General features: G+C 36.5%; 1 protein-coding gene across 2 annotated transcripts in view; it reads right to left on the reverse strand.

Moving 5' to 3' along the window:
- The window catches only part of SCP2 (sterol carrier protein 2), a 164580-nt gene that overhangs the window by 125920 nt on the left and 16849 nt on the right, over positions 1-21811 (reverse strand). For both annotated transcript variants that reach the window (XM_060140057.1, XM_060140058.1), the window contains 3 exons: positions 21199-21330; positions 19620-19684; positions 2242-2368 (listed from right to left, as the gene is read on the reverse strand). In XM_060140057.1, coding sequence (XP_059996040.1) covers positions 2242-2368; positions 19620-19684; positions 21199-21330 — 324 coding nt within the window. The remainder of the gene's footprint in view (positions 1-2241; positions 2369-19619; positions 19685-21198; positions 21331-21811) is intronic.

Below are 21811 nucleotides of genomic sequence, written 5' to 3' on the forward strand. Positions count from 1 at the left end.
ACTTACTGAGATGAGGAAAAGTAGAGAAGGAGCAAATTTAAGATATGGGGGAACAGAATGAAGAGTTTGCATCTGAACATGTGAAATTTGAGACATCTGTTACATACACAAGCAAAGATGCCAACTGGATATACAAGTATAGAGTGCATCACTGACTATCCTAAGTTTGCCTCCCTCTCCCACAAGTGCCTTACCTTGTTTTATTTTCTTCACAGGACTAATAATTGTTTGAAATTATCGTAGTTTTTTTCATATGCTACTGTCTCTCCTCGACTAGAAATTAAAGCAAAACCCTCACATTTCATTTGCTTATTTGTTGCTTGTGAATGAATGCACTGATGTCCCTAATTCTTTTTCCCTCCTGAATATCCTTTATGGTCTGACTTTGAAGTTTCCTACCACAAAAGAAGTAGAGTATATTACCCTATCCCTTGATTCCAAGTTTGCCATGTGACTTGCTTTGGTCAAGTCTCAAAAGGCCTTGCATGTTGCAGATTATTCTCTTGTGCTTCTGCGGTGACCATGAAAAGGACATCCCAGAGCTGGCCCTCCGGTCCCAAGAGGAAAATGAGCGACATATGACCCAGCCAAGCAGTACTAAAACAGAGCCTCCAACCAACCTACAGTCATATGATCAACCCAGACAAAAAGAGCTGAGCATGACTTAGATCATCTGATTCCCAGTCAATCTACAAACGTGTAAGCTATAATAATAAATAATCATTGTTTAAAATTGCTGAGTTTTGGAGTGGTTTATTACACAGCAATAGCTAACTGATATACTGCTATATTCCAGTGCCTAGAATAGTGCCTGAAATATAATAATAGCTCAATATTTTAAATGAATTATTTAATTCAAAAGGAAATGGAGGGACTTCCCTGGTGGTGCAGTGGTTAAGAATCCACCTGCCAATGCAGGAGACACAGGTTCCAGCCCTGGTCTGGGAAGATCCCACATGCCACAGAGCAAATAAGCCTGTGCGCCACAGCTACTGAGCCTGCGCTCTAGAGCCCACGAGCCACAACTACTGAAGCCCATGCACCTAGAACCCATGTTCCTCAACAAAAGAAGCCACCACAATGAGAAGCCCCTGCACCACAACAAAGAGTAGCCCCCGTTCGCCGCAACTAGAGAAAGCCCATGCGAAGCAACGAAGACCCAACACAGCCAAAAATAAAAAATATAAATAAATAAATAAATTTTTTAAAAATCATTCAAAAAAATTAAAAAGGAAATGGACAAGGAATAGCCAAAGAGGTAAGAAAAACCAGAAGAACGAGATGTCACAGAGGCCAAGAGAAGAGAATGTTTTAAGAAAGAAGTGATCAAAAGGGACTAATGGTGCTGAGGTCTATTAAAATAGGATTGAAAAGTATTTACTTGATATGGCAACGTAGTGATCAGTGGTAGCCTTGAGAAAGGAGGGAAGCCAGATTGGAATGGACTGAGTTTAAAATGGTAAGAAATAGCTACAAGAAAGAAAATTTCCATGGCCCCAAACTGGCAGTGCTCCTCTATACCATCCTACCATTCTTCCTTGAAGATTTCTTTCCTTTCTGATTACTTGATCTTGACTATCAAACCTGGGATATATTTCCTGCAAAGAATAGGAACGCTGAACTTTCAAGCACAACTATTTTCTTTCTTATCTCACAGTACACAACAAGGCACTGGTTCAGGGTCATACAATAAAAACAAAAACAAAATCAAAAACTCTATCTGCACTATCCCATGCTTTATCTAACTGGCTAAGGCAGGCCGATCACTGATCATCAGTCAAAAAGCTAGGATGTTTACCTACAAAATAAAAATCAACTATGAAATTTAAATCTCGTAAAACACTATGGATTGACAGATGATGATGGACTCCTGATGGATTCAAATACTGAGAATAAAATTTGGCTACATAAATCCATTACCAAGAGCTAGCTTTAAGTCTCATTACCATATTCAGAACTAATGAGCCTCAACTTATAGTCTATGATTAAAGGAGACAAGATTTATGTGATTTTTCCTATTTCAATGTCTTGTTTTGGAGCAGTCTAGGTACTTCTCATATGATGTCCTATGTATAAATACTTTTAGAAAACTGAATTCTATACAGACTATTTCTTCAACTTAATTGAAAAACCATTTCATATTTTATACATCTTGGCATCCCCCACAGTTTCTTAAGAAATACCTATTGTTTCTCACACATGTATGTAACTACCAATAAGACTTGAAGTTTTTTAACATACCATATTTTTCCATGTGCTCTTTTCCAGCAAACCCAAACATCTGAGAAGCAACTGGGTGGGCTGACAATCCGTACTTGTTGATCAGGACTTCGAGATGCTTATCAATTGGATTGGTCCTGTTTGAAAACTAAGAGAGGGGAAAACACAAAATTGAATAAGTACTTGACATGATGATAGGTGTCTCTTTTAACTATTACAGCGTTACTAAGACATTTACTTATTTGAAGTGTAGAGTAAGCCAAAAATGGACAATGTGAATAAAATCAGTCAGAAAACGCTTTACAGGGAAACATGGGAAGGAAAAATAATCAAGTGACCAAAGAGGTATTAATTCTTTCAAGAAACATGTATAAAGAATCCATATGTGCAAATAACTACTCAAGGTGCTGGGGATAAAACAGTGAACAAAACAGACAAAGTCCCTGCTCATCTGGCATTTACATTTGAGGGAGGAGGGGACAGAAAGTAATGGGGATGAAAATTAATTAAAATGTAAATAGTAATGCTATAATGAATAAATTCAAGTATAGGGATAAAGATTGAAAGTGGGAAGTGCTACTTTATAGAAAATAGTCAAGGGAGGTCACATTGACAAAATGACATTTGAGCAGGGATGTGAAGGAGTAGGAGCAAGTCATTTGGACACCTTTGGGAGAGGAGCATTCAAGGCAGAAGGAACAGCAAGAATAAAGACCCAAAGGCAGGAGCAGGCTTCGGTATTTGAGAAAAAGAGTGAGTTAGGGTTAGGATAAAGTGATACTCAGAGTGCAATCACCTCTGTTTCCATGGTTCTAGAATAGAAAAACACAGTTCCTACTGCAAACATTCTACAAAGGGAAAGCTAACTGTTTCTTACCAGTTTACCTACTAGACTATGAACACACTGAGGGCAGGAACTCTGCTTCACATACTTCTGTATGTGTATCCAATGCCTAGCATACGGCCTGTTACATAGTAAACATTCCATAAATAATTGTTAAATGAAATAAATCAAGATTTTTTTGGTGCACAAAGGGGTTCTAAAGGGAATTCTATGAAAAAACTAAGATTAAGAAAAAATAGGCTTACAAGAGGAAAATTATTTAGTTAGATATGATAAGTAACTTGACAATCCAAAGGAGTAAGACAAAATGAGCTGATAAATGGGATCTGTGGAATCTGTGAACACAAAAATCTTAAAAATAAGTATATATAATTATGTGTTTGGATTTCCATAGATGTAAATTTTTTTCTGTCAAAAGAAATCTAAAAAAGAACATTTAAAAAAATACAGAAAATGTTCATACCTAAGTTAAAAAGGAATGTGAATGAAAACAATGATATACAACTTCTGCTTCTAGTCATGATGCACTATAGAAACCAGATTTACCCTTCTGTCTTAAGCAACTAAAAACCTGGACAAAATATACAAAGCAACTGTTTTTAGACAATGGACAACATAAAGCTTAGTATAGTGATCTCTGAAAGAACTCACAGAGAAGAGTAATGGAGAGACGAGAGAGAGAGAGAGAGAGAGAGAGAGAGAGAGAGAGAGAGAGAGAGAGCGCTGAAGATCTGAAGAGAGTTCCTCTTGAGTTTTCAATGACTCTAATCAACACATGAATATGAGGAAACTACTGAGACCAGGGAAAGAATCACTGGAAAGGAGCAGGCAGAATAATTCCCAATGTTCCCACAGGGACAGGAATAGTTCTTATTCTCCTAACATATGGGGCATCAATGGAATCCTGAGGTTACTGCTTGAGTAACAGTGTCAGTTTAGTCTTAGAATAATAAAGGCTGTTCTGATTCTACCTAATGAAGCTTAAAAGCAAGTCTCAAAAGTATCAAACCACTTCTAAAAAACACCTACCCCAGAACAAACCCCTAAGTAGTTAACAGAACATAAAAATTCAACACCCAACAAAGTAAAATTTAAAGTGTCTAGCATTCAATCACAAGTTATAAGGCATGCAATGAAACAGAAAAGTACAACTTGTAAAGAGTGGATTAATCAATCAATAGAAATGATAGAGCTGATAGAATTAGATGGGAACATTAAAACAGTTACTATAATATACTCCATCTGTTCAAGAAGGTAGAAGAAAGCATGAACATGACAAAGAAAAATAGGGAAGATAGAAAAAAATGACCCACATGAAACTTTTAGAGATAAAATATACATTGTCTGAAATGAAAAGTAAATTCAGTGGAATTAACAGCAGATTAGACAATGCAGCATAGATTGGTAAACTTGGAGAAGTAGCAAATTAAAATATGGAGGAAAAAATCTAGAAAAAAATGAACAAAATCAGTGAATTATGGAACAACAACCAAGAAGTTTAGTAGATATGTAATTGGAGTCCCAGAAACAGAGAAAATGGAGAGAGACAAAAGTCAGAAAAAAAATATTTTAAGGCATAATGGATGAAAAATTTTCAAACCTGATAAAAACTATAACTCATATATCCAAGAACCTCAACAAACCCCAAGCACAAGAAACACGATAAAACTACACCAAGGTACGTCATAATAAAATTGTTCAAAACCAGTGATAGATAGGGCTTCCCTGGTGGTGCAGTGGTTGAGAGTCCGCCTGCCAATGCAGGGGTCACGGGTTCGTGCCCTGGTCCGGGAGGATCCCACATGCCGTGGAGTGGCTGGGCCCGTGAGCCATGGCCGCTGGGCCTTCGTGTCTAGAGCCTGTGCTCCACAACAGGAGAGGCCACAACAGTGAGAGGCCCGCATACCATGAAACAAACAAACAAACAAAAAACAGTGATAGGGCTTCCCTGGTGGTGCAGTGGTTGAGAGCCCGCCTGCTGATGCAGGGGACACGGGTTCGTGCCCCGATCCGGGAAGATCCCACATGCCGCGGGGCAGCTAGGCCCGTGAGCCATGGCCGCTGAGCCTGCGTGTCAGGAGCCTGTGCTCCGCAACAGGAGAGGCCACAACAGTGAGAGGCCCACGAACCCAAAAAAAAAAAAAAAAACAGTGATAAAGAAAAATCTTAAAAGTAACCAAAGAAAAATACACATTAAGTATATAGGAACAAAAAAATAAGAATAACAGCAGACTTTAAATTGAAAACAATGAAAGCCAAAAAAAAAAAAAAGAGTGAAGCTAAACTAGAATTCTGTACTCAGCAAATACATCTTTAAAAAAAAAGGTAAAAAAAATAAGGTAAATAAAGAATTATTAGAACATACAAAACTGATAAAATTCATCACCAGCAGACCAGCACTATGTGAAATGTTAAAGGAGAATCTTCAGGCAGAAGGAATATAATCCTAGAGGAAAACTGGAATCAATAATAAAGGAATAAAGATCACTGAAAATTATAAACATGTGGAGAAATATATGTTTTTTTTCTACTTTAAGAATTCTTTTAAAAATAATTGACTATTTAAAGCAAAATCAATAGCTGATATAGGGCTTATAACATGTATAGAAGTAAAATGTGCCTCTAGGAAGAGGTAAACAAAAAAATACTTTGTAAGGTTCATGTAATACTATAGTGAACAGTCGTAACATTACTTAAAGGTGGTTTGTGAATAAGTTAAAGATGAATGTAAACCCTAAAGCAACCACTAAAAGCAAAACACCTGAGGCATAGTTAATATGTTCATAAAACAGACAAAATAAAATTATAAAACATTCTCAATGAACAGAAAAGAAGACAAAGAGGAAAAAAGGAATAAAGATATTGAACAAAAAGAAAATGAGTAGAAAGATGGTAGATTTATATCAGTGGTGTCCTAATAAATGTTTAATAGTCTCATGGGGGGTGAGGGTGGTCTTATTGATAGCATTTGTCTATTTTTGTGTTGTAAATACTCCCACCATGGCCAATTTGAATCTACTAGCATGATGTCACTGAAAGCAAAGATGAGAAGAGATATGCATAATCAGATCTTGCAAGCTGGTACAAGCCGGTAGGCATCAGTTTCAACTAACCACTAATGTAAACCCAGCTATATCAATAACCACATTAAGTGGAAAGGATATAAAAAGCCCAATTAAAAGGCAAAGATTATTATATTGTTAAAAAGCAAGACCCAACTAAATGCTGCCTAAAAAATATAATTCAAACATAAAGACAGAAATAGGTAAAAGGATGGGAAAAGATAAACAATTCTAATTCTACTCAAAAGAAAGCTGAAATGGCTAAGTTAATATCAGACAAAATAGATATAACATCAAAGAACACTACAAGAGATAAGTTCTTATAAGTAGCCTAAAATCCTTCAAAAGGCAGGGTCTGACAAAGGGAGTACCTGGCTGGGATCCATAAAAACTTTCACAAATGCGTTTTCAGTTTCATGATATAATACACCTCACATCACCTCACAATGATGAAGGGGTCAATTTATCAAGGACATAACAATCTTAAATGTTAATACACCTAATATGACAGCCTCAAACTACACGAAGCAAAAACTGATAAAACTGAAAAAAAATAGACAGATCCACAGATTTAGCAGCAGATCTCAATACCTCCCTCTCAATAACTGATAGAACAAGTAGACAGAAAAACCAGTAAGGATATAGAAGGCAACCAATATTATCAACCAACTTGACCTAGAATTTATAGAACACTCCACCCAACAACAGTAGAGTATACATTCTTCTCAAGTGCACAAGAATATTTACCAAAACACACCACATCTTGAGCCAAAAAACAAGTCTCAATAAATGAAAAAGCATTCACATCATACAAAGTATATTCTCTGACCACAGATAATTAAAATAGAAACAAATATCAGTAACAAAAAGGTATCTGTAAACTGCCCAAATGTTAGGAAGCTAAGCAACACACTTCTAATGTATGGGTGAGAGAAGAAATCACAATGGAAACTGCTAACTAATTTGACCTAAATGAGAATGAAATCATGACATAAAAAATTTGTGGTATGCTACTTAAGCAGTGTTTTAAAAGAAATCTATAACATTAAATGCCCATGTTTGAAAAGATTTAAAATCAATGACCTAAGCTTCCAGCTTAATAAACTACAAAACAGAGTAAATTAAATCCAATGTAAGAATTGAAATATTAAGGTTCACAGCAGATATAAACAGAAAATGAACAGAATGAAGTAGAATGGATAGAAATTAGTAGAATGAAATAGAAAAGAGAAAAAAAAAAGAGAAAAGCAATGAAAACAAGGGCTGGTACTCTGACAAGATCAATAAGACTGATAAACACCTTTTGTTATACTGATCATGGAAAAAATAGAGAAGACAAAGGTTACCAACATCAGAAGAAGAGAAAGGACATATCTAAAGATCCTACCTTAAGGGGATACTATGGGAATAATATGAACAAGTTTTTGTCAATAAATTCAACAATTTAGATGAAATGGACAAATTCCTTAAAGGCCACAAACTATCAAAGCCCACTCAAAAAAAGAAACAGATAACCTGAATAGTAATATACTTACTAAAGAAACTGAACTTTAAAACCTTCCCATAAAGAAAACTACAGACCTAGATGTGCACTGGTGAACGCTACCAAACATTTAAGGAAAAAAATACCAATTATATAAACAAACTCTTCCTAAATAAAAAAAAAATTTAAAAAAAAGAGAAGGGAACAATTCTCAACCATTCTATGAGGCCAGCATTATCCTGATATCAAAAGTAAATAAACATTAAAACAAAAAAGAAAACAAATCAACACCATCACAAACATATACACAAAAATCATTAGCATAATTTTAATAAATTAAATCCAACAACGTATAAAACATAAGACATCACAACCAAGCATTTACCCCAGAAATACAGGATGGGTTAATATTCAAATATCAATCAATATAATTCACCATATTAACCAACTAAATTAAGAATAACAAACAAAATAAGGATCTCTCATAGGTACAGGAAAAGCAAGTGAGAAAATTCAACATATACTCAGGACAGAAACTCTCAGCAAATTAAGAATAGAAGGTAACTTTCTCAACCTGATAAAGAACATCTGTGAAAAACTTACAGCTAACATATTTAATAGTGAAATCTGAATGTTTTCCCCTATGATCAAAAACAAGGAAAAGATAAATGACCTCACAACCTCTATTTCAATTTGTTGTGACGACCCTAGCCAGTGCAATCATAAGGCAAGAAAAATAAATAAAAGGCATACAGATTGAAAAGGAAGAAATAAAACTGTCTTGTACATAATGATACGATTGTTTATGCAGACAATCCTACAGAATCTTAAAAAAGCCACTAGACTAGGAAGAGAGATTAGCTAGATCACAAAATACAATGTACAGTTGGAAACTGGTATTAAAATAAGTGCTATTTTTAATAACATAAAAAACTTGAAATACCTGGGGAAATTTTTAATAAAATATGTAAAAGAGTTACACTTTGAAAACTAAAAAACATTACTGAAAGAAATCAAAGGCCTAAATAAAGACAGATAAACAATTTTCATGGACTGGAACATTTAATATTGTTAAAAATGTAGAGATCCCTATGTATTAACCTATAAATCTACTACAGGAAGCATTTTTATAGAAATTGACAAGCCAATTGTTAAAATGTATATGGAAATGCAAAGGATTAGAATAGCCAAATCAATTTTGTAAAAGAAAAACAAAGTTGGAGAATATGCATCCCAATTTGATTTCAAGGCTTATTATAAAGTTACAGTATTCAAGAAAGTAAAGTATTGATATAAAGACTGATCAAGGAAGAGTCCAAAAAATGATCCACACTACATGGTCAACTGATTATCAGCAAAGATGTCAAGGCAGTTCAATGGGGAAAAGATAATCTTTTCAACAAATGGGGCTGTATGAAATATGGGATACACATTTTTTAAAAAATTTTAAACTTTGATCTTTACTTCCTACCACTTACAAAAATTAACTTAAAATTTTCTTAAATAGGATACAAAAAGCACAATAGTAGAAAACAAACTAGACTTCATCAAAATTTTAAACTTTTGCTCTTCAAAAGATACCATTTATAAAAGGAAAGGGCAAGTCCAGAGAGCTGGAGAAAATATTTGTAAAACATATTGAACAAGAGATTGTATCTATCTGGAATATATAAAGAACTCTTACAACACAATAGTAAGAAAATAACCAACTAATAATTGGGCAAAATATTTGAACAGTCATTGAATTCATCAAAGAAGATATACCAATGACAAATAAAAACATGTAATGATGCTCAACACCATTAAATATTAGGAAAATACAAATTAAATCCACAATAAGATACCACTGTACACCCACTGTGTGAAGAAAATTAAAAAGAATGATGATCACAAGAAAACTATACACCAATATCTCTTACGAATGTAGATGAAAATATCTTCAATGAAATGCTAGCAAACTGAATCAATAACACATTAAAAAAACCCATGACAAAGTGGGATTTATCCCAGGAATGCAAGGTTGGTTTAATGTCTAAAAATCAATTAATGTAATACACCATATCAATAGAATAAAGGGCAAACACCACACAATCGTCTCAACAGACACAGAAAAAGCATTTGACAAAATCCTAAACAGATTCCTGATAAAAAAAAAAACACTTTTAAAAAGCATGGAGGGGGCTTCCCTGGTGGCGCAGTGGTTGAGAGTCCACCTGCTGATGCGGGGGACGCGGGTTCGTGCCCCGGTCCGGAAGGGTCCCACGTGCCGCGGAGCGGCTGGGCCTATGAGGCATGGCCGCTCAGCCTGCGCGTCCGGAGCCTGTGCTCCGCAACGGGAGAGGCCACCGCAGTGAGAGGCCCACGTACCGCAAAAAAAAAAAAAAAAAAAGCATGGAGGAACTTCCCTGGTGACACAGTGGTTAAGAATCCGCCTGCCAATGCAGGGGACACGGGTTCGATCCCTAGTCCAGGAAGATCCCACATGCTGCGGAGCAACTAAGCCCGTGCACCACAACTACTGAGCCTGTGCTCTACAGCCTGCATGCCACAACTACTGAGCCCATGTGCCACAACTACTGAAGCCCATGCACCCTAGAGTCTGTGCTCTGCAACAAGAGAAGCCACTGTAATGAGAAGCCCACGCACTGCAATGAAGAGTAGCCCCCGCTCGCCACAACTAGAGAAAGCCTGCATGCAGCAACAAAGACCCAATGCAGCCAAAAATTAATTGACTAAAAAAAATTTTTTTTAAGTGTGGAAAAGAAGGGAACTTCCTCAACCTGATAAAAGGCATCTATCACAGATAACATGCTTAATGGTGAAAGACTGAATGCTTCCCTCATAAAAGCAGAAACAAGATGAAATGTCTGCTCTCACCATTTCTATTCAACATTGTCCTAGAAGTTCCAGCTAGGGGAATTAGGCAAGAAAATAAATAAAAAGCAACCAAATTGAAAAAAAAAAGAAGAAAAACTATCTCTATTTGTAGATGACATTATCTTGCAAATAGAAAATCCTAAGGAATCCACTAAAATCTATTAGAATACACAAGTTCATCAAGATTACAGGATATAAGATCAATATATAAAAATTAAATATATTTCCATACACTTGCCAAGAACAACTCAAAATGAAATTAAGAAAATAGGGACTTCCCTCATGGTCCGGTGGCTAGGACTACATGCTCCCAATGCAGGGGGCCCGGGTTCGATCTCTGGTCTGGGAACTAGATCCCACATGCCGCAACTAAGAGTTTGCATGCCACAACTAAAGATCCTGCATGCCACACACAACCAAAGATCCCACATGCCACAACTAAGACCCAGCACAGCCAAATAAATAAATATTAAAAAGAAAGAAAATAATTCCATTTACAAAAGCATCACTAAAAATAAAACACTTAGGAATAAATTTAACAAAAAAAGTATAAAACTTACACTCAGAAAACTATAAACATTGTTGAAAGAAATGAAAGATCTATTTTAAATAAATGAAAAGACATTCCATGCTCATGAATGGAAGATTTCAGATGGTTAAAATGGTAGTACTCCTCAAAATGATATACAGTCAACACAATCCCTATCAGAATCTCAACTGGTTTCTTTGCAAATATTGATAAGCCAATCCCAAAGTTCATGTGGAAATTCAATGGACAGAGAACAGCCAAAACAATCTGGAAAAAGAAGAATTTAGAAGACTCTTACTTCCTGATTTCAAAACTTACTAAAAAACAATAGTAACCAGGGAATTCCCTGGTGGTCCAGGGGTTAGGACTCTGTGCTTCCACTGCAGGTGGCATGGGTTTGATCCCTGGTTGGGGAACTAAAATCTTGCCTGCCACACAGTGGGTCCAAAAAAACAAAAACAAAAAAAAACCAGTAACTGAAACATTGTAGTATTAACTAGCATAAGACTATATAGATCAGTGGAATAGAATTGAGAGTACAGAAATAAACTCTCACAATTAAAATCAATTTTTTTAAATATTACTTTTATTAAGTCTTTACCCTTGACAGTGTGGTTTGTTTTTTTTAAAAATATTTATTTATTTATTTACTTTATTTGGCTGCACTGGGTCTTAGTTGCAGCATGCAGGCTCTTAGTTGCGGCATGTGAACTCTCAGTTGCAGCATGCATGTGGGATGTAGTTCCCTGACCAGGGATTGAAGCCAGGCTCCCTGCATTGGGAGCACGGAGTCAAGTCCCAAAATCAAGGGTTTTTTGGTTTTGTTTTGTTTTTTTTTGCGGTGCGCAGGCCTCTCACTGTTGTGGCCTCTCCCGTTGTGGAGCACAGGCTCTGGACACGCAGGCTCAGCGGCCATGGCTCACGGGCCCAGCCACTCGGTGGCATGTGGGATCCTCCCGAACCGGGGCACGAACCCGTGTGCCGTGCATCGGCAGGCGGACTCTCAACCACTGTGCCACCAGGGAAGCCCTATCAAGTTATTTTTTCAAAGGTACCAAGACAAGTAAATGGGTGTTAAGGATAGTCTTTTCAGTAAATGGTGCTGGGACAACTGGACATCCACATGCAAAAGAATGAAGTTGGATCCCTACCTCACACTATATTTAAAAAAAAAACCTCAAAATGGAAAAAAGACCTAACTGTAACAGCTAAAACTACAGAATTCTTACAAGAAAACATAAAAGTAAATTGTCATGACCTTGAATTTGGCAGTGTTTCTTAGATATGACACCAAAAGCATAAGCAACAACAACAAAAAATAGATCAATTGAACTTCATCAAAATTTAAACTTTTATGCCTCAAAGCAGGGGTCCCCAGCCCTTGGGCTGTAGACCAGTATCAGTCCTCTGCCTGTTAGGAACCAGGCCACACAGCAGGAGGTGAGTGGTGGGCAAGCAAGCGAAGCTTCATCTGATGCTCCCCATCGCTCACATTACCACCTGAACCATTGCTTGTATTACCGCCTGAACCATCACCCCACCCCAACCCCATCCGTGGAAAAATTGTCTTCCACGAAACAGGTCCCTGGTGCCAAAAAGGTTGGGGACTGCTGCCTTAAAGGATACCATTAAAAGACTGAAAAGAGAAGCCACTGAATGGGAGAAAATATTTTCAAATCATCTATCTGATAAAGGACTTGTATCTAGAATATATCTTACAACTCCGTAATATAGAGACAACCTAATTTTAAAATGGGCAAAGGATCTGAGTAGACATTTCTCCAAAGATACACAAATGGCCTTTAATACATGAAAAGATATTCAACATCATTAGCCATCATGGCAATGCAACTCAAAACCACAAGGAGATACTGCTTCACACCTACTAGGATAGCTGTAATAAAAAAGACAGACAATAACAAATTTTGGCAGATGTGGCAAAATTGGAACCTTCATTGCTATGGACTGAATTTTCTCCATCCCAACAGTTATGTTGAATCCTTTACCCCCAATGTTACTGTATTTGGGGGGAAAAGGGCTTTTCAGAGTCAAAGATTAAATGAGGCCATAAGGGTGGGGTCCTCCTCCTTAGGACTGAAGAAAAGGAAAAGGTAATTCATTCCCTCTCCCTCTCTCTCTGTCTCTCTCTCTGTCTCTCCCGCTCTCTCACCCCTAATAAGTGTTAATGAAACTGGGATTTGGGAAAACTTTTTTTCCCCTTTGGATTTTACTGTATTGTTTGAATTTCTTTATAATTAGCATGAATTCCTTTCTGAAAATAATAAAGTCATTAGTCTTTAAAAGAAAAAGTTCATATCTTTTACTAAATAATATCAGTTTGGGATCTGTCACAAGAAAAGAATCAAGTGCAGAAAAATATTGCTGAAATTGTGTTCATCACAGCATACCTTACAATAATAATAAATAAAAATCTAAATGTCCAATAACAGGAGCAATCCTAAGTAAATTATAATACAGCCATGTGATAAATTGTAAGCAGACATTAAAAATTTTTTGCTTATAAATAATTTTTAACATGACATACTCAAAAAATAACGTTAAGTGAAAATGAAGTAAATCGAATTATAGATACAGCACAATCTCGACTTTTTTTAGCTAAATTAGCAAATCACTAATGATGACTGTCATTACAGGTGATTATTTCTTCTTTATTTTTTCTGTATTCTTCCTTTTTTATGACTTTTACAACAAGGAAAACAAAATTTTTACTTTTTTTAATTTTTATATTTATTTGGCTGTGTCAGGTCTTAGTTACAGCACACAGGATCTTCGTTGGAGCATGCGGGATCTAGTTCCCTGACCAGGGATGGAAGCCAGGTGCCCTGCATTGGGAGTGCGGAGTCTTAACCACTGGACCACCAGGGAAGTTCCAGGAAAATAAAAATTTTTAAATAAGCAGCTCCTGTAAGAGTGGGCCATGAAAATGTAAGAAGTAACTATGCAAATCCTTCCAAACGTATATACAAACACTCATAAAAGTTTGGCATCTGTCATTCTAAGTATCTGGGGATGAAATATCTCTTTTGCTCCTTGCCCCATGTCTTAATCAGTTTGGGCTTCTATAATAGAATACATAGACCAGGTGGATTAACCAACATATTCTCACAATTCTGAGAGCTGGGAAATCCAAGATCAAGGTGTCAGCACATCTGGCATCTAGTGAAAGCCCACTTCCTGGTTTGCAGAGGGCTGTCTTCTCAATGTATCCTCACATGGCAGAGAGCAGAGTGGAAACAAACGCTCTCATGTCTTTATAAGGGCACTAATCCCATCATGAGGATTCCTCCACCCTCACAACCTAATTACTTCCTAAAGGCCCCACCTCCAAATACCATCACCTTGGGAATCAGAGTTTTAACATCTGAATTTTGAGGGGATAAAAACGTTTAGTTCACCCTAGGAAGTTAAAAGCAGAGCAACAGCTCTTGTTCTCAGCCTAAAGAGATAATGAAGAGATGTTTTGGCAAAAGATAAAAAACAAGAACACACTGTTCCTCTACTTCTTTGGTAAATGTAACTCCTAATTTTTCCTATGTTTGTCTGTGCTATGAACAGCCAATCCCAGGCTTTCCCTGATGCCTAAAGTTCAACCAAGAGCTGACTTCAGCACTCCCTCCTTGCCTGCTGCTGACCTGAGGATCGAAATCACATCAAATCACATGCTTAGATGGACCGAAAAATAAGTGGTCAGAGGCCAAACTGAGTGGCAACATTCCAACTCTGAAGAAATTATAAAACTAACCAAAATAAATTAACTGGTAGGAAGTGCCAACAATGGGAACCATAGATCCATTTCATCTCATAAAAGCAGCAGCCTCTTAAGTCCCTTTCTTGGCTACATTCAGGCCAATAAAGAAAAAAATAATGTGTAAGCCATATATGTAATTATAAATTTTCAAGCAGCCACATTAAAAAAAAACAGGTAGAATTTATTTGAATATATTAATTTAACCCAATATATCCAAAATATTATAATTTCAAAGAAATTTTTTTTAAAAAAATATATTTTTTTAAAGTAAGAGTGGTTTTGTTTATTTATTTATTTATTTTTGGCTGCGTTGGGTATTTGTTGCTGCGCGTGGGCCTTCTCTAGTTGTGGCAAGTGGGGGCTACTCTTCGTTGCGGTGTACAGGCTTCTCGTTGCGGTGGCTTCTCTTGTTGAAGAGCACGGGCTCTAGGCACACAGGCTTCAGTACTTGTGGCACATGGGCTCAGCAGTTGTGGCACACGGGCCTAGTTGCTCCGTGGCATGTGGGATCTTCCCGGATCAGGGATCGAACCCATGTCCCCTGCATCGGCAGGCGGATTCTCAACTATTGTGCCGCCAGGGAAGTCCCAAAATTATTTTTTTTAATATTTTAGTTTATTTAAACAATATCATTTATGTGTATTGTGCTGGCACAAATATGCAGAAATATTTTTAAATTGTTGAGACAGTTTCATTCTTTTTTCATATGAAATCTTTAAAATTCATGTATATTTTATGGTTCCAACACATCTCAACTTGTATGCTAAATTTTTATCAGAAATATTTGATCCAGGTAGGCAGCCACATATATTTGTTTGTTGTGAATAGTATTCCCAGTGGAACAAGTATCCTTTTTAGTTCAAGGTAATAATTCTCTCTTGTATAAGAAATTATTACCTTTGTTTGCAGCATACCCATAAAAAGGGAAGTTAGGACACATGATCTGAAGGGAAAGACATAGGACAAAGATAGAAACCAAAACAGCAATGCAGGAGTGGTAAGTTAAGCCCTCTGCTATAGAGAGCCACCTAGGGGCCATAAACAGAAACAGCAAGTCATTTTTGTTACGTTCAAATAGATTGTTCAATCACCTGATTTTTAAATTTAGGATTCTAAATACAAAATCTTAATAAATTCAGTTACAAATTGCTATAATTAATAAATGAATAAGGGAAGAAAAGAAGAAAATGAGCAAGAAAAAAAGAAGTGCAGATGTATATGGAAATAGGGGGGTAGTGAAATGCCAACAAAAGGATTTCATGTCAGATAGAAATAAAAAGGAGGAAAAGACAAAGTATAAAAGAGAAATGGAGAAGAAACTCATAGTGAAAGAGAAGGGAAAAAATGATAGGTTCTCCAGGTACAGCAAAAAGTTTATTTGGATTAAAAGATCTGGTCTCAGTTGAATCATTAACTGCTAACTGGGCCCAATGTCACTGGATAATCACTTCACTCTGGGCTTCACAGACTCACTTTAGCTGTAAAATATCTTCAGGATCATCTCTAGCTAAAACATTGTCTAAGTTGCTTGCCTGCCCCAGGAATCTATCCTATAGAAATAATAGCTTGAGGAGGGTGGGAGGGGGAAAAAAAAAGAAAGAATGGCTGGAGAAAGTAAAGATATATGTACAAGAATGTTGACTGGAACACTGTAATAGCAAAAAAAAAAGAACATGTAAAACTAAAATTAAACAACCTAATCAGAAGAGCAGAAGGGACTGATTGAAAACCCTACAGCCATGTAATGGGATACTAGGCAGCTGTTAAAAATAAGGAAGTATCAATATGTTCTAGCCAGGAAAGCTGTCCATTTGCCATGTGAAAAAGCAATATGTATAAAATCATTAATCTTCTCCATGAACATATCAGTGTTTTTTAACATTCTGAACATGTATATGCATGTATATGTGTACGAATGCTTAGGTAGATATGTCTGTATAAACTTGGAAAAAAGAAAGGAGATATAGATACACTGGTTACCTCTGAAGGACAAGATTAAACAGGCAAATAAGGACTTTTAATATATATGCTTTTTAAAATTATGGGACTATGGATGAATTTTACTATTTTATAGCTTTCAATAATTTTCTAATAAAAGTTATCAAGGTACCTACCATTAACTATGGAAGAAAAACATCTATTTTTCATGTGTCATAAATGTTAGGCACTTCTGTTAGGCAACACCTAATCATCTTACTTTGCATCTTCTCCAGCTGCCACCCTCCAATCCAGTTTTTCAAACTGTTCCCTGAACATACTATATTCACTCCAACATTCATGACTTGGCTTATGATGTTTTCTCCAACTCCCAGAAAGATCTTGTCTTCCCCGATCTTCAATTATCCTTACTTTATTTTTATCTTTATTTATTATATAGCCTGTAAGCCACAACTACTGAAGCCCATGCACCCTAGAGCCTGTGCACAGCAACTACTGAGCCCACGTGCAGCAACTACTGAAGCCCGCATGCTCTAGGGCCTGCGTGCCGCAATTACTGAGCCCACATGCTGCAACTACTGAAGGCTGTGTGCCTAGAGCCCGTGCTCCACAACAAAAGAGGCCACCACAATGAGAAGCCCACGCACCACAACGAAGAGTAGCCCCCACTCGCTGCAAATAGAGAGAAAGCCCCAGCACAGCGCAGCCAAAAAAAAAAGAGAGAAATAGATGGCAATACCATAATAGTAGGGGATTTTAATACTCCACTTTCATCAACAGATAGATCATTCAGACAGAAAATCAATAAGGAAACATCATCCTTAAACAAGATACCAGACCAGATGGACTTAACAGTCACTTGCAGAACGTTCCATCCAAAAGCAACAGAATACACATTCTTCTCAAGTACACGTGGAATATTCTCTAGGACAGATCATGTGCTAGGCCACAAACAAGTCAATAAATTTAAGATTGAAATCATAGAAAGTATCTTTTCCAACCACTGTGGTTTAAAATTAGAAAACAATTACAAGAAGAAAACTAAAAAATTCAAGTAAGTGGAGATTAAACAACAATGCTACTGAACAACCAATATGTCAAAGAAGAAATCAAAAGAAAAATCATAAAATATCTTGAGACAAACGAAAATGGAAATACAGCATACCAAAACTTACGGGATACCACAAAAGCAGTTCTAAGACAGAAAGTCATACAATAAACGCCTACGTTAAGAACAAGAAAGATCTCAAATAAACAAACTAACTTTACACCTCAAGGAACTAGAAGAAGAAGAATAACCTAAGCCTAATATTAGTAGAAGGAAGAAAATAACAAAGATTAGAGAGGAAATAAATGAAATCGAGATAAAAAGACTATAGAAAAGATCAATGAAACTAAGAGCTGATTTTCTGAAAAGATGAACAAAATGCCTACACTGTGTTTTCTCTCTCACCACTTCATTAATTCCAATTACACATTTATTATACCTTATCACACTATTCTCCATATAACATAACTTCCTGCCAATTTCCAATCTTTTCCCTCTCTATAGTGTATTCTAAATAATCACTTCTAGTCCAGTTTCACTAATTCTCTTTTAGTCATGTATAATCAGCTATCAAACCTATCTTTTGAATTTTTAATTTTAATTATTTCATTTTTCTTTTCTATAAATCCTATTTGGTTTTTTTTTTCAATGCCTGTAATGTCCCTTTTTGCAGTTTCTTATACCCCTGAGGTATTTCCAAGCTTGCCTTTTATTTTTTAAAACATAGCAAGCATGCCTAAAACTAGATCCAATAAATCTCGTTTCTGAGGTCTGCAGAGATCACTTTTTACTGTTCCTTCTTTATCCTGGTCCTCAACTATGGTGCCTTGTTTCTTTAATGCTTGATTATCTTTAATTGCATGCCCTTGAAAGGTTAGTTGAAGAGTTCTCAAAGCCTTCTAGAAGGAAGATGCTTTCTTCCAAAAGAAAATTTGCAGTTGCTTCTGTTAAGTGTCATGGTTAACTGGAACCAACTTAAGACTCACTTCATGGTCTGATGTTTCTTTGACCACCCAGCTAAATGAGAATTTTGGCAGCAATCCCTGTGGTTTATTAGTTCTCAGTGAAAGGTTTTCTGGTTATTTTTTTCTTCTCTTTTCTCTCCCTTGCTCTGCTCAGTGCCAAAGCAACTCTCCCTGTAATCTACTGAAAGTGGGGAAAAGAGGACATAGGGGAGGCGGGGTAGTTTTAATTTTGTGTTCACCCTTACCGAAAAGGTTTACCCCTAACCAGTTTAATGTGGAGAGTTGGTATTTAACTTCTGATCTTGGGGGGACCTGAGCTGTGACTACTTTCCTCTTCATCTAGGGGGCCATCAAAATTGAAGTTCACAGCTTCCTGATCAGCGAAGGCCTTCAAGGCAAAAGCAGCTTCAAATGCTGATCTTAATTTTCCGGCATTCACCAGCAATTCCTCTCTCGTTAGCTCTTCAGTGTCTTTAGGATATCTTGCTTCTATTCCATTCAAATATTTTAGTTGTCATTAGTAGGAGAAATGATTCAAACACCTGGCTTGCCATTACCAAAAACAGAAGTCCCAAACCTTATTAACGCTCTTCAGTTTGTTGAACGGAAATAGTTTTTGAATGAATGAATGAATGACTTTCAAATTAAACAGACATGTCACCCTCAGATTCAATCATCTAACCTGTCTGAACATCAGTTTCACAAAATAAAGGGGATGAACAAAATTATCTCTATGATTCTTTATTGTCTAAAATAGCAGGATCTATTGCATATACATGCGATGTCACCTTTCAGCTTTTGCAGGCTCCATTTATGGTAGTCAGATGGGCAAAGTTTTCTCACAGTGTTACAACAATTCCAAGATAAGAATAAATGAGACTCACTGTTGATCCAAGGGATCCCTTTTCCATCTTCTCAAATCCAAGAGCCAAGACACAATCTGCCAGACCTTGAAAGAAAATGTAATTAGTTTGAAAAACTTATATTTCCAGACACCCAACAAAATATCATTAAATACTTCAATTTAACTAAGCATGTCAGTTTATACAAAATGTAAAAACATGGTATAATCCTATAAAATTTTTAATAAGTGAAAAATTACAGAGAAAATTCTTATATGCTTCTAAATAAGAGGAAAAATTAATAAATTATATAATTCTTTCTTTGATTCTCAGTGTTAATAAGACTTTTGATTAATGTGGAAATATGTTCCAGTGAAGAACAAATATAAATAGCTAATTTTCAATTTTTAAACATTAAGTAAAATTTTAAAAAATTTTAAAGCAACTTGATGAAAATCTCAACAGAATTATTTTTGGAGGGAGGGGGCACCTAAAAATGATGTTAAAGTTCAACTAAACAGCAAAACAAGCAGAATTGCCGAAATTTTTCCTAAAAAAGAGGAAAAAAAAATAACAACATAGGGGGCACAGGGGATACTAGTATTATCCAATAGTGAGACATTATAAAGCTCAAACAATTAAAACACCAAAGAGTAGAGCAATAATCAACAATCAATCAGAAGAAAGAACAGAGGGCCTAATAAAAGAGCCTAAATATTTGGAAATATAGACTATGATATATATCCGAGAGAACTGAAAATATATGACCACAAAAAAAATTGTACACAAGTGCTTACAGCAACATTATTCATAATAGCCAAAAAGTAGAAACAACTCAATGTCCATCAACATGTAAATGGATAAACAAAATGTGGTATATCCATACAATGAATTATTAGTTGGCCACAAAAAAGAATGAAGTACTGATACATGCTACAACATGGATGAACTGTGAAAATATTATGCTAAGTGAAAGAAGCCACAAAAGGCCATATATCATATGATTCCATTTATATAATGTTCAGAATAGGTAAATCCATAGAGACAGAAAGTAGATTAGTGGTTCCCAGGGGCTGTTGGGAGAGGGAAATGGGAAGTGACTGCTAATGGGTACCACTTTCTTTTTGGGGTGATAAAAACGTTCTAAGATTAGATAGTGGTGATAGTTGCATAAACCTGTGAATATACTAAAAAACACTGAATTGTAAACTTTAAAAGGGTGAATTTTATGCTATATAAAGCACCTCTCAATATAATTGTTTTTTGTTTGTTTGTTTTTTGTTTGTTTTTGTTTTTGTTTTTTGCGGTACGCGGGTCTCTCACTGTTGTGGCCTCTCCCGTTGCGGAGCACAGGCTCCAGACCAGGCTCAGCGGCCGTGGCTCACAGGCCTAGCCACTCCACGGCATGTGGGATCTTCCCGGACTGGAGCACGAACCCGTGTCCCCTGCATCAGCAGGAGGACTCTCAACCACTGCGCCACCAGGAAAGCCCTAATTGTTATTTTTTTTAAAAGAAATACATTATAAAGCAATCCCTCTGATGGTCGTATGGAGAAATAATAAAAGGGGGGCAATAACTCCACATCTATTTAAGTTTACTAGACAAATAGGCACTTCTCACCACCCTGAATCAGTTGCCGGGCCATAAACAAAGCCGTTGAACCAGTAGAACAGTTATTGTTGACGTTGATTATAGGAATTCCAGTCAGTCCCAAACTGTGATAGATAGCCCTCTGCCCACAGGTAGAGTCACCTATATATTAAAAAAAAAAAAAAAAAAATTTATATATGCAACAGGAGAATTATGGAGCTGCAAAGCAACATAATACTACATTATGGTTTTTCCAGTGTTTTGTCTTTGTCTAACATACAACATGGGCAGAACAATAAATATACTATTGACATCTTACTCAGAAAGAGTTTTAGCATGAAGCATCATTTACTCTGCAAATATAAAAATTCTCAAAACACAGAATATATATGCACTTTCTTTACACAATACAGAGGTAGGAAAGTAGAGACATGACCAAGTAATAGCAAACAATTCAATCTGGCTAGGGCTACATGACAGGCAGCAATACTTCATGTATACTGTCAGATATAAATCTTTTAAAACTAAACCAATTGGGCTTCCCTGCTGGTGCAGTGGTTGAGAGTCTGCCTGCCGATGCAGGGGACACGGGTTCGTGCCCTGGTCAGGGAGGATCCCACGTGCCGCGGAGCGGCTGGGCCCG

Source organism: Lagenorhynchus albirostris, chromosome 2 (genome assembly GCF_949774975.1).
Source record: "Lagenorhynchus albirostris chromosome 2, mLagAlb1.1, whole genome shotgun sequence".
NCBI lineage: Eukaryota > Metazoa > Chordata > Mammalia > Artiodactyla > Delphinidae > Lagenorhynchus > Lagenorhynchus albirostris.